Genomic DNA, 14654 nt, shown 5'->3' on the forward strand with positions numbered 1-14654 from the left:
TAATAATAATAATGTTGCATTGTGATTAAGAAGGGATTGTTGGGGAAGGGGTGTTAGTTGAATTTGGCCTTGAAACATTTAAGCAATGAATTCTTCAATTTCTTCAAGTTCCTTTGCAGATTTATGGGGTGAAAGAAGGTTAATGATAGAATTTTTTTTATAATGTCTTCTATTGACTATAGATGGCAGATCTGACAGTTAAAATGAAAATTGTTCCAGAAGAAACTTGAGTCAAACTAATTATTGGAGATGTTATAGGGATGTATAATTATATTCACCTTTAAAAAAAAGAGAGAGAGAGGGGGGAAAAAAGTTTTATTACAACTGTGCTTTTTAAAGAACAAGTGGAGAAATAAAAGCTGTAATTTTTCTTAATTATAGCTAACTGTAATTGCACACGACTGCAATATGCAGCACATCAGCAGCAGATTAAGAGATCCTGGCATATGTGTAATGTACAGAACAACTTTGAGCAGAGGTGTAGTTTTATGAATACAGTTATGTATAATTTCAGTCTCTTACTTTGGATACCATCCATGTTGATTTTATTTTATTTTTATGGCTATTGTTGCAAGATAATTGTCACTGGCACGGTGCTTCTGTGGTGATTTATCTGCTCCAAATGAATCAAAAACCTTCAAAAGGAAATCCTGTTTTCTTCTACTCCGATGATCTGATGTGACCAGCAGAGATTTTCTGAAATATCCTTGTGTATGTATTGAGGCAGATAGATGGCTGGTGGGATTTTTTTATTATTATTTATCTTTTTAATGCATTTCAATATAACAAGCACCAAACTCCCAGGATTTCACTGTGTGGTCGCAAATCTTTGTTAGCTATATATCCACATGTTTTGAGATTCAAAACCCTCAAAAATGTAACCCACTGAGTCTTTAGCCTGTGCTGCTTTGAACAAAATCTAGGGATGAAAATGCCTAAAGGTGGTAGAGTGATTTCATCTCTTTGCTTCTTATTTATAACTTACCTTTTTCAGATGTGTGCACACAGCTCCTAGTTTTGGCTGCAATTTTGCATGTAAAACTTTGAGCCTGAATTAAAAAGGGAATGTGGATGCTTGAAGGAGTCTCTGAGCTTCTAGACCGCTGATTGTATTTCCTGTTGGAAATCTGATCATTGCTAAAAAAGTGAGGATCAGTGCATGCTATATTATTGATGAATGTGTGTGTGTTTTTGTGATGGTAATTTCTGCATCTCTTAAGCACTTCAGATACATTCATACTTTGTCTCAGTATGCCAGGATCCTCTGTTCTCAACCTGTTTTAAGCTGTTCCTTTTACCCAAAAATAAACAAAAACCATCTGTCACTGAATGCTTTCCTTCCAGAACATGGTTTTGCAAAATGTTTCAGTCTTGGACCAGAGGCAGGCTTCAGAGTTAATTCAGCTTAAACTTTGAGGACCAGAAGGCATCTTTTGTGCTATTGAGTAGACTTGGGTGTTTGCCCTGGCTTGCACAAACTACTTTGCACTGAATGCAAAGAGTTGTACATCTAAGCTTGTTCAGCAGCCTTGTACTAAAGAAAAATCATATATTTGACTACTGTGTTCAGTTTTAGGGTCCTCACTACAAGAAAGACATTGAGGCTCTGAAGTGTATCCAGAAAAGGGCAATGAAGACGTGGAGGGTCTGGAGCACAAGCCTTATGGGGAGCAGTTGAGGGGACTGGGATTATTCATCTGGAGGTGGCTCAGTGGAGATCTCATTGTTCTCTACAGCTCTCTGAGAGACTGTGGTGAGGTGGAGATCAGCCTCTTCTCCCAACAGCACGATAAGAAAGAATGGCCTCGAGTTGTGCCAGGGCAGGTACATGTTGGATATTAGAAAAAAATTATTCTCAGAAGGATTGGTATTGTATTGGCACAGGCTGTCCAGGGAGTTGGTGGAGATACCAGCCCTATAGCTGTTCAAGAAATGTGTAGATGTGGCACTGAGGGGTGCGGTTTAGTAGGTAATATTGGTGGTCGGTGGACAGTTAGACTAGATGATCTTACATGTGTTTTCTAACCACAATGATTCTATGATATACGTCTATCCCAAAGGAATAGGAGAAGTCTTTACAAAAGAACATCATGCTTTAGAAAAAGAGGTTTCATTAAGAAGAACATGCATGAATGAGAAGTGAGAAGAATCATACAGAAACTGGATAAAATGGGTGATTTGGATCATATCAAAACTAAGAGAAATGGATGGCAACATACACAAGCAAGCATGCAAAGATGTAGTTATAAGAGAGGTTAAAGTCATTCTTGCAGGTATCAATAAGAAAGCAAAACTTGTGGTTTCTAAAGATTTAATGCACGGAGAATCTCCTAGTAAGTGCCACATTCTAAATAGAGCAGTCACTTCAAATGGCAGCACCAGAGCAAAAATGTATCTATTACAGCGCTGCTAATAAGCAAATGTGAGCAATATTTTTTGACAGGAGGCTGTGGGTGTTTTCTAATAAATCCATGTTAAGTAGCAAAGGGATAAAAGCTGAAACTCAAATAGCAATCCACTTCAGCTACCACTTCCTCGCTTGAAGTATAGATAGATGCATTGACCCCGATCGGAAATTCTTTAAGGATAATCCTGGTTAGTAGAAGCTAATGTGAAATTAAATGTGTATACATTTGTGCGTGTGTTCCTGGAAAAGGTAAGGTACAATTCTGAATGCTGAACATGTTCCCCGCTCTGTTGTTAATACAGTGTTGCTTGTGCTCTGCAATAAACTATTATTTCTGTGCTACTTCTGTAATTACATTTAATAATCAGCTCTCACAGTCCAATAGTATTAAACGTAGGAGTCTTTTCAACAAACTATGATAAATAACTCCGTGCAGAACTGCTGTACTTGAGGAAGCTTTATGGCTCTCTTTGTAAGATTTGTCATTTTCTTAATGCTGCTTCATAAAGCTTCAGAGCTTCGCTCCGGACCATCACTATATTTTCCCTTCCCCCTCTCCCTGTGAGTGGAGCTGGGTAAATGAAGCTTAATGTGCCATTTCCAAGCACTGTGACACTCCTCCAGGGCTGGTTACATTTACCATTGCTGAAGTCTAAATAAGCGAGTTTTAATGAGTAGGAATGCTTGCTAATAGCCGATTCAGGTACTTAGTAGTCCATGTTATTTAACTTTGGTGGAATTACAGTACATAAATGGTTGAATGATTAATAGATGTACCTGCTATATATTGCAGCCTAATAGTTTGTGCCATTAAAGAACTACCGTAAAGATCTTCTGTTTTGGATGTGGCTAGGGAGAAAAGAACTTGCTTGTATATTTATTTCCCTGCTAACATACGCCTTAAAACACCTCAATAATTTCACATCATCACCAATAGTTTGCTCAGTAACATGAATAAACTCATTGGAGAACGTTGGTACATGTATAATTTGGCTTCCCGAAGTGGCCAGCTCAGCAGCTTTACTCTTTGCTTAGGGCTGACAGAAATAAATTTTAAGCTGGCCTTTTAAGGTCACAAATAAAGCAGTGGATGAGATCTGATTTTCTTTCTTCTCCTGTCCCACTGATTTTGGGCAGTGATAGAGGGACCAGCAAGTGCAACTGTTTTGTTTTTTTTTAAACTCTTCTAATCTGTGTTGTTTTGAACTGAAGCTAATGGGACAAATGCTGTCTGGCTGTCTTATTCCCAGAGTCCTTTCTGTATTTTCCTGTTCCATTACACACTTCAACCTGACACTGCTGTTTTTTGGATCGTGAGGAACAACTGTAAAGCAACCAGTAGAGAGAAAGGCAGTGACTCTATCATCAGGTGGATTAAAAGACAATGAGGGCGGACTTCTGAAGGAGACATTGGCAGTGCTACAACACTGATGCTCCAGCTATGGAAGAGTTGTTTGCAGTACCTTCTGAATCCAGCAAAACCTCTTTTAAACATAAGTATCCAAAAGGTGGGCAGGCTTTTCCAAAGTCATCTAATACTGCCTCAGAGCTGGTTTAAGGAGCTGCAGAATTTTTTGAAGCTGCTTTCTGGTTTTATATCTGAGCACATAGGCAGAGTTTGCATCTGCCCCTGGCCCAACATGCAGCCACATCCAGCATCCATGCGCTGTTGCAGTGCATCAGCAAGGGGTAGACTTGTGAGTTTTCCAGTATTAGGAAAAATCTTTTCTCGGAAAGAGTGTTGATGCATTGAAACAAGCTGCCCAGGGAGGTGGTGGAGTTACTGTTCCTGGAGGTATACAGGGCAGAAGTGGCACTGAGTGCCATGGTTAGTGGGCATGGTGGGAATGAGCTGATAGTTGGATTGGATGATCATAGTAGTCTTTTCCAACCTTTATGATTCTAAGATTTGATGCCCTTTTCTAAGTGGAAAAACAAAGGGAGGTGGCTGCTCTCAAAATGGAAATTAAGAAGTCCCCCAGAACCTGGAAAGCTGTGGTTTTCTAGTTGGCTTTTTTGTTTTGTTTTGTTCTGCTTTGCTTTGTGGTGGTGGTGTTTTTTTCTAGTAGCATGAAGGTATCGTCTTCCTAGATCTGAGTTGTTTTAAGGTGCCTTTGTTTTAGCATCTCACTTTATATCAAAAACCCTCAGCTTCACAAATCTTCAGAGATTTTTACATGCTTAAGTATGTGAGTTCTTAACAGCTGAAGTATCCAAGTTGTTCTTATTCAGCTATGCATTTTGGGTCAAGCATGAGATGCCATTTCCAATCTTGGCATCTTCTCTGGGTTACTTCTTTGAAATATGTTTAAATAAAGCTTCAAAATTCTTTGAATGGCTTCAGGTCTGTATTTATTAGTGACAACATCCAACATCAGGAAATCCCAAAGTTTGGAGCTGATAGCATGTGAAATTCAGGGCAGCAGGGTAGGGTAAGGGCATTCAGTGAAAAGCAGTCATTAGGATTTATTTTTCTTTTTTGTCATTCATCATTAAACTGAAAAAGATCAACATTTGACCCAGCCAACTGCAGCTGCTTGATAGAAACCACTTTGGGAGATGACAAATTGAATGGTTCCCCACACCCTACACAAATATGAAGAAGTCTTAAGTATCAGAATGTATTTACAGCAGCCCTGCACAACTAAGAGAAGAATCTATGCCATCCCTATCATTCCCAAATAATTGATAAATTACCAGTTTCACAAAGTCATAAATAATTTGTGTCTTTCTTTATATATCTCATGCATCTTTGTGTTCATATGACTTCTGTAGAATCAACATCCTTCAGATCTACATCTCTACATCTGTACAGCTGAGTATGACTGTGAATTAATGCTGAGATTTCAGGCATGATTCCCCTCCCTTTCTCCTTGTACAGTGGAGATGAGGAGGTGGCCAACTACAACATAGCAACTAGTAGAAGAGGTGCCATGAACTACATGTCAGCCAAAAGCCCAACCCCGACATATATTAACTTTAATGGGCATACAGGGAGGACCATATGCTGTTTTAGATAGTCTTTTTTCCCCATTTTATTAAGAGAGAAGGTATATTTCTCCCACTGAGCTCTTACAGCTCCCTGGGGCAGGAGGAGCCTGTGCATCTCTTCTTTCCTTCCCATATTAACAGGGTGAGGATGTAGGAGTTAGTACCACAGAAGATTTCATCTGTGTTCCTCCTGTTACTCACCATACCCCAGAGAGCCAAATTCTGCACCCCTGGTGCCTCCTCCCTTCATTTCCATGTCATTAACTTTCAAAATGCAGCACTTTCCTGAGAAAACACACAACAACAGAAGTCCCTGTGATGCAGCAGAGATGTACACATCCATGACAGCAGGAGCTGACCTTGGAGGAAAGCAACAGAATAGGCATTTTTTCCCTTGTGCCCATGAATAAATTGGATCCCTTCTGCATCCCTGTCTATGACATGAGTATGCAGATGTTGTAGATCTACTGCCTTGTAGTTTATATCTTGCTTTTAAACACCAGGGAAGAAGTCGTGAGAGTGAGGCCCTTTCATCTAGTGTCCTTTCTGGGTAACTGGCCAAGAGGCCAATCTTGACCTGGGATTTATAACTACATTGTAAGGAGTGAGAATCTGGCCTGAATTATCCTTTAGTTTCTAAGCTATAAGATTGCTGACTTCATAGATTTGGGGGGATGTTAAAGTGAAACTTAAATCTTTATGAAATATAGAAAATAGTCACAATGAAGAGGGCATGTGCTAAAGCATTATTTATATTTTGGATGCCCCCTGGAATTCCATCATTTTGATGACAGGCTCTTATCACTGAATACACAGAGTTTCTATCCTTTTTACCTAAGGAGGAATGAAAAATTCAGAAATAGAGAATTGAGAATAGTGAAAAATGTAGCCTTTAAAAATAATCATGGGAGGAAAGCAACAAGCATGTTTGCTCGTGTCCTTTATCTCTCAGCTAATCTTGCAGAATGTCAGCTTGTATAGAAATAGATTTTTACATATGAACTTGTTACATCACTTCCTAAAAAAAGAGTATTTAGCTTGTACTTAAATAGCACATTCAGAGACTGTTTATGCAGTATTTCTGCTGCAAATGTATGATACTTTTTCATCAGTTAAACTCTGTACAAAGTCTTAAAACTCAATGTATTTATTTGCTGTGTGTCATGTAAAAGAACAACATACTCTCTCTTTTTGAAGATTTTATTTTACGTTTAAAACCTATTTTGTTTTACTATTTTAATCTTTGCTGGTTATAAGGTACAGTTCTAAAAATTAAAAATAAATATATGTATCACAGAATCACAGAATTGTAGGGACCTCCAGAGATCATCAAGTCCAGCCCCCCCTCCCTCCTGCCCCTCCAAAGCAGGTTCCCTACACCAGGTTGCACAGATAGACATCCAGGTGGGTCTTGAATATCTCCAGGGAAGGAGACTCCACAACCCCCCTGGACAGCCTGTTCTAGTGCTCCGTCACCCTCACTGTAAAGAAGTTCTTGTGCACATTCGTGCAGAAATTCATATGCTCCAGTTTCTGGCCATTTCCCCTTGTCTTGTCTCCACACACTGCTGAAAAGAGCCTGGTCTCTTCTCTTTGACCCCACACCTCAGATATTTATAGACCTGGATCAGGTCCCCTCTCAGTCTTCTTTTCTCAAGGATAAACACACCCAGTTCACTTAGCCTTTCTTCATAGGGGAGATGCTCCAGATGATGCTGAGAAAGCAAAACCTGAAATCCACCAAATGTGACATAACAAAACCAGACTTGAGGAGAACATCTAATTTCTTGTTCTATCCTATCAGAGCTTGTTTATTTTGATGTACTCCAAAAAGGCAGGAAACTACCCAATTTAAGAGGAGTGAAATATGTTGTGTCTCATAATGGTATTTCAATAGGCACTATTAATTCTTCCAAGTCAACTTGGACAGTGCCCCATGTGATTTGGAGAAGAGCGGAGACAACGTGCCTTTGCAGATGCCATTTTTCAGCTGAATTGTGAAATCGATGTCCTGACCACTTGTGGTCATTAAAAATCCCATGGCAGTTTTCTGCAAGGGTAGAGACATTGACTCCCAAGTCTTGGTGAAATTCCAGCTAAGTAATTATATTCTTCCTGATACAACTTTCCTCTTAAAGCTAATTTAATGTTCCTCTTCAGTTGTTCTCCCCTGCTTTAAGTGGAAAATCTTTCATTTCCCTTTGTAAACTTTTCTTTAGTTCTGCTTTATACTGACAATTAATAGCCGTCTTTTCTCTTGGTGCACCACTGATGCATGTCTGAGCAGTAACAGTATGCATGCAAACAGGTACACATGCAATTTAAAATACTTTTTATTGACAGTCTGGTTAAAAACCATTGAAATTAACGGGATGCATCCTTTTGAGCTGGTAGTCACAGAATTCATCAGCACTATGAGTGGAATCAAATCACACAGCTGTATGTTGTGGACCCCTCTCAAGCCCTGCTCTTCTAGCCCTGATGAGTGTTACACGGACAAACACTTGGTACTACAGAGTGTACTTCCTCTGTAAACAGGGAAGAGTAACCAAAAGCATCCAGTGCATCAATTGCTCTGGCAAACTGGATTTGCCTATGGGGCAAAACAAAGAACAAATTACTGGTTATGCAACATTTGGAAGTTCAAAGTTGAACTTCTCAGTCATCAACTTTATTGCTGTTTGTTAAACTCACTGTGTCAGTATGTGGCATATCCAGCTACAGCCACAGAGGATATTTCTGGAAAAATATAAGAATTCTCAAGTCTTCCTCTAGATTACCCTATTTCTATTAAGCTCATACTTATTTGTGTTCACAAATGTATTTTTTCTGTTTTGATTAACAGTTGTGCAACTTTTAGTGTTCTGTTTAGAATCATAGAATCTATGAGGTTGGAAAAGACCTCTGAGATCATCCAGTCTGACTGTCAGCATATCCCTTCCGTGCCCACTGACCATGGCTCTCAGTGCCACATCCACACTTTTCTTGAACACCTCCATGGACAGTGACTCCTCACCACTCATTTGAGAAGAAAATTTTCCTACTATGCAACCTGAACCTCCCCCGATACAACTTAAGGCCATTCCCTTTCTTCATGTCGATGTTACCTGGGAGCAGAGGACAATCCCCATCTCACCACAACCTCCTTTCAGGGAACTGCAGAGAGTAATAATGGCTCCCTTGAGCCTTCTTTTCTCGAAACAATCCCAGCTCCAGACCCATCAGTGCCTTGTAGCCCTACTTTGGACATGCTGATAGGTTTAGTAAAGGGTTGGAAGTTTCATTCAAGAAAGAAATATCAACTGATCTTTATTGGGTTGAGGGTTTTTTTGTTCGTTTGTTTGCATTATGAGCTTCACAGAAGGTGAGTATAAATGGCAGGAAATAGCTGCTGCAGCTCATACCAGGGAATAAAATGTCCTGTGATCTCCTGTTATGAAGAAGACAGGACCTTCAGTGACTACTGGTTCAGATGCTTTAGACCATGACCATAGAATATGGACATTTCTCTTCACTGGAAGTCTCTTGTATTCTGCTTTTTGGGAGACTTCTGCTTGCATTTGTGCTGCTTTCTTAATAGCACATCATACAGATCGCTTCTTCAGCTTTGCTCTTATCCTTATGTCCTTATCCTTGTATGCCTCATGTGCCGTGGGTGGGCTTTATCCGCTCTTCAAAGTGTGAGATCTTGAAGGAAGAACACCGACACGATTGCAGAGATGTGTTGCTGCTTTCTTTTTGCATCTTCCTCAGCACCCTGATATGCTGCTTGGCTCGAATGTATATGTTTTTCTTTTCAGAACAAAAATTGTTCTCGATAGAGATGTAAGGCTTTGCAAATCTCTAAGGGCCGTGATCCTGAAGACGCAAAAATTGTTTCTAAGCATAGTCCTGACTCACTGGAGTTGAGCTGAGTGTTTGTTAAATTTCCTGTCATGCATCTAGGAGGATACGTTAAAGATCACCCCTGCCCTGCCTCTTGTGCCTCAGTTTACATCTCAGCAGAAGCACATCTTAAAGCATTAAATCAGACAAAAAACATTCCACTGTTAAAACCTCAAAGCTATGTTGTGCTAAACCCAGCACGTAGGTGGGTAACAACAGCTGCCAGTCAGCCTCTGAGAGAAGATCACCATATGATTTCTCAGAGAACAAAGCATTTAATACAAACACCACACTTTCCAAATATTCTGAACAGTTCTCCTGAGCAACTTTCTCTAAACAAGACCATTAGGCAGCAAAGTCTGTTTGCTCATCTTTATGCAGATCTTCCCACTACCACTTCAGTATAAGGTTTTGACTAAAATATTTATACTTTTTTGCTTTGGTACACATCCCACTCAGATCCTATGGGAAGGATTTTTCAGCCTGTGGAGAGAAATGGCAAAATATGAGTGTGGGGTGGTATTTCATTTGCCCACCCTGGCTTTCTGGCTTTTGAGATTATCTATGTAGCTCTCTCTGGAGGCTGCAGAGCCTCTGCAGTAGAAAAAGCTCCTTGCAGATCTATAGAACAGTTTGAAAATGCTCATTTTTACTTCAGGACGGCCATGGGATATGGGGCAGCATTTTGAGGTGCAGACCTCCCACCTGGCATCCTCCTAGCTTCAGCACCTTCCATAGACGGGACCATCCTGCCCCAGATCTGTCGTACATAGCTGAATACAAAATACCTGGAAATTATAAATGACCTTCCTGGAAATTATGTGACTGTAATCTCATCTTCTATGTAACAGCTTTTCCAGGCTCTTTAGCCTTGTCCTCTTCTGTCCTTAGCACTGTTATGCATTAGCTCATCCCATTTGCATTGGTACTGATTTCAGTGGGATTTGGGACAGTCTGGATGAAGCATTTAGGTTTATGCCTGCACTCTTTTTCAAGGTTGTCCTTGCATATCGCAGGCAGGGCATGAAAATACATGGTCTTATATTCATTGTCCTTTTGAGTGTAATCCTCCTGTTTTTATCAAGATTTTTTTTTTTTTTTTTTCACTGGTGTTTATTTTATGTGTCATTTGGGAGTAGTAGGAATCTGAAATTTTGTTGTATAAGTCTAGCTTCAGTTTCTTGAAATACTGCAGAATGAGTACCCGTTATCTTTAAATAAACTTTAAGGGTATTCTTGATGAGTAATTTGCTCCGTAAGATTTTCCTTTTTCAACTCCCATGAAATATATTTATAGAGTAGTGCTGCTATTCCTGATATTTATAGCACACTCACAGTGGACATTAACCATCTTCAGCAGTCAGTGTGCTATTTATTTCCAGGATCATTATGTTTGTTTTCTAGGAAAATAATATTTTTAGCTTATTATTCTGAAGTTTTGGGTTGGTTGATTGGTTGGGTTGTTTTTTTTTTATGTCTTAAACACTGATGAGTTGATGAGAAACTGAAAACTTTGAATAGCTGGGAAGTAATCAGGCTTCTGCTCTTTTATGTGCAAGTTACAGTTTTATTTGAGCTTGATCTGTATTTGAAAAATCGTTACCTTACACATTTTTGCTTAAAATTGGAATTTGATCTGACTAAATGTGAAACTGGCAATGCAATTAATTACATTAAAAATTTATATGCCAAAGTCCTGCAACCTCTTTGTTTAAGATTCTGGTCACATTCAGATATTTTACCAGAGTATTGACCATTGCATAATTATTTTCATAAGGCTGGCATGTGTTGCAGAGTGGGTTGTTTAACAAAAATGAAAATCTTTAGAAATTTAGATGCACCAATCACTCACTGCTCTGCTCAGAAGCTGGCAGTGCAGTTCCAGTTTAACATCCTCTTTTGAATGTGAATTCTTCTGCTGCTTGCTGCAACCTCTGATTTGCCTGGTTGCCTTTTTAAGCTGGATGACCAACTGCTATTTTATGAACTGGGGTCTCATTTCCTAAAGCAGTAACATTTGTGTCAGTCTATTACAAGAGCAATAGTAAGTGGCTAAGAGCTAGGTAGTCACTTTAGGGGAAGAAACAAAGAAATGCCCAGCCTCAATTTTTAGTACAAAAAAAAACATTCAAATGAAAGGAGATGGTGACTGTGGTTAGAGGTGGAAGGGAAAAATTTCCTGGTTGTTGGAACTGTTTAGCAATTAAGTTCATTGGTAGTTCTTTGTATGTACAGCTTGGAGAATAAAGTGATACCAATATGCATGAAGATTTAATGACAGTAACGTGTCTAATGGCTGCATCAAATTCCCCATAGAAACCCAGTCTGTACCGCTCCTCTCTAATTTTATGTTCTTATCTCTTTCCATTCTCTTCCTCTTTCTCCCTTCTCTCACCTTTGATGTCATTTACATCGTGGAGTTTGTTCATCACTAGTGCCTTCTGGGAGCTTACCTGGCAGCCCCTGCTGGGCGAGAGCTGGCACTTCTCATAGGGCTTGTGTATGTGTTGGTCTGCTGCTGAAGGAAGCATGCAAAAAAAATGGTGTAGACTGTTTATTTTCTACTTATTTATCTTTGCATCCACTGAGCACCTTTCTGATCTGTTCTTTTTGAAGTAAAAATCTAGGATGTTTAAGGAATTTTCTGTGACTAAACTACACAGCTGAGACGTGACGAAAAGTTGTTAGGTAAAGGTCTCAAGTTGTGCCAGGGGAGGTTTAGATTGGGTATCAAGAAGAATTTCTTCAGATAGAGAGTGGTCAAGTGTGTGAACAAGCTACCCAGGGAGGTGGTCGAGTCCCCATCCCTGGAGACATTTATGAGATATGTGGGTGTAATAATAAGCATCATGGCTTAGCGATGGAACATAGTAGGTCAGGTGGATGGTTGGGCAAGATCAGCTTGAAGGTTTTTTTCCACCCAGACAATTCAGTGATTCTATGATTCTGTGTTAAGAGTGGTGACATAGACAAACCCTGGTGGTAGATCTGCAGTGCATCTTAAGGGTTCTCTATGTAGGTAACGATAATATATTCAGTTGTGCTTTAATATGGCACACCGGTTACAATAGCTCACTTTTGATATCTCACACTTTGTTTCCCCCTAGACATACTGCACACCCACAAAGTAGATTGACATGAGTACACCGGATCAAAAACACATCATTTGCAAAATAACTGTTGCCTAAAACCCAAGATAAGAGGTTCACACATAAGTGCAGCATTTTCTGAGTGCATGACACCATCATAGATATGTCTAATCCCTTGTTGTTGCTGCAGAACTGAAAAAGGGAACTTTTTTCACTGGAAAATTGGCCCAGTGCTGCATTTTAGCTATGTAGGATATCACGCAGTGCTGGCATTTGAAGGAGTGATAATTTTATGCTTAAAAATGAGTAATTGAGCTATTGAGAATTTTATTCTGAGGAAGTCCTTAGATCATACAGCATCGTCTGTTTTTCACATTCCTGTGTATATGATCATACAGACTGTATCCGTCAGTGACGCATTTGCATATAAAATTGAGTGTGTGTGCTTACACTCCTATAAAATACAAGTGGTATAAAAATGTTTTTAAAAAATTATAGCTGTTTTAAAGAGGAAATTAATTTCTCCTCACTTTGTGTCTTTCAGGGAGACTGCCACAGAGTTATCTGGAGCATTACCAAGGTAAGCAAGTGGCTCTAAACTGACTCTGGGTATCAGTGTCTGGAAGCTGCTGGAAGACCATATGACATTTTGGGACAGAACACGATCCTTTTCCTACAGAAAACTGCTGGGATGTTAAGAACTGGGTGGAGAGGGAAATATGACCATGAAATACTGGAGCAAACACGCTCCATGGCCTACAACAGGTTGGAGTTTTTTCAAGGCTTAGCGCAGCTGTGTACCTGAGAAATAGAAACCCCAGCTGTGGCCCTTTGCCAGCTGTGCAATGATACCCACTGCAGGTGGTTTGCCTTTTGCTTTAAATTTCACCTGGGGGAAGAGGGGAGGGAATCTTGGAGGTTGGGGAGAAAAAGCCACTGTGATCTTAAGGCATTTTCATTTGGAAAGCAGAACAGCTTAGATCAAATTCTTCTGTGCTGGGAAAGCTTTTCATAATATAATAGAACTAGACAGGACTCCTAGGCTGCAATCGAGGTTTTCAAAGAGAGACTTGCCTACATATTGTCAAAGGATGCATTAAAATGCAGTTATCATGCAGATAGAGAAGAGGGTGGAGAGAAGGGGGAAAAATCTGATGTGGTAACCTGTCACATAATAGAGATGCATAGTGAGCTAAAAATTATGGTCACATGTTTCTTGCCTCTTCTGCCATCAGTTCTGCTCAGTGTACTGTGGTGGTGTTTAATGAAGTAATGATTTGGGATGCTTTTATATCTTCTGATTAGCAACAATGTTGGAGTTCATATAATAGGTAATGATAAAGGAATAATTCAATGGAAAAATCTGTTTTCTTTAGGCATGGTAATACAAGTGATTTATTTCTGCTTCAAAGGCAGAGAAAAATCATCTACCTTTATGGGACGTGGGGTTTCATTAGTTGACTCATCTGTATTGATAAGCTGCATAAATGCATATCTTCCCAGAATTGGATGTTTTTTCCGCCCTTCTGTAATGTATCACTTTGTTTTGTAGGTTCAAAATTTATATCACTTGTTCATTCATTAGGTTCTTTTCTATGACTTATCATCATTTGTGCAAGCAGTTATAATGGTGAAGTTTCACCAAGGATTCAAAGGGCTGCAAAATGACCAAGCCTATTTAACATAAGATTTTATTCATCTTCCATACAAAAGAGACACAATTCTTCATATAAAAAGAAAACAAAAATAGAGATTCAACAGAGTAGCTGTCTCCTTGGTCTGGAATGTCTTTTATTGGCTTTAGTGTTAAAATATTTCCAGTTTGCCTCTATGCTCCTAATCACCTTGGTATTATATGACTAATATACTGGAAACATGCAGTCCTTGCACTGCTGAAATGAATTTCACTTTAATTTAAAGTTAGAATGAGAGATCCAGGTGCTTGAATAAACATCCAGTTTCATTCTTGCCATTAATGATTGCCTAAATGTGTTTTTCGAGTTATTACCACAAGCCTTTAATTTCAACCATGGCAAGATGTCGCAAGTAAAAATCAGATTATACAAACAATGTGCAGAAGGCAATGTAATTATGTTATAAATATTAAAACCGATGATCTCGTCTAAATTTTAAACAAATGTTTGTGGCTGCATGCAGACTGGCTGGTCCTTCTCTGGCCTTCACCTGTTCCTGCATTTCTCTAAGCAAGAGGTTCCTTGGGGCTTTTAATCTTCTGTTTTCATGTATTAATCTAATACTTTATGTTCTTCATTCAAACTTAA

General features: G+C 39.3%; 1 protein-coding gene across 2 annotated transcripts in view; it reads left to right on the forward strand.

Moving 5' to 3' along the window:
• The window catches only part of CELF2 (CUGBP Elav-like family member 2), a 552930-nt gene that overhangs the window by 233711 nt on the left and 304565 nt on the right, over nt 1-14654 (forward strand). For both annotated transcript variants that reach the window (XM_032441981.1, XM_032441939.1), the window contains one exon: nt 12917-12952. Coding sequence is in view for 1 of the 2 variants with exons in the window: in XM_032441939.1 (XP_032297830.1) it covers nt 12917-12952 (36 nt within the window). In the remaining variant the exon portion in view is untranslated. The remainder of the gene's footprint in view (nt 1-12916; nt 12953-14654) is intronic.

Source organism: Coturnix japonica, chromosome 1 (genome assembly GCF_001577835.2).
Source record: "Coturnix japonica isolate 7356 chromosome 1, Coturnix japonica 2.1, whole genome shotgun sequence".
Lineage (NCBI taxonomy): Eukaryota > Metazoa > Chordata > Aves > Galliformes > Phasianidae > Coturnix > Coturnix japonica.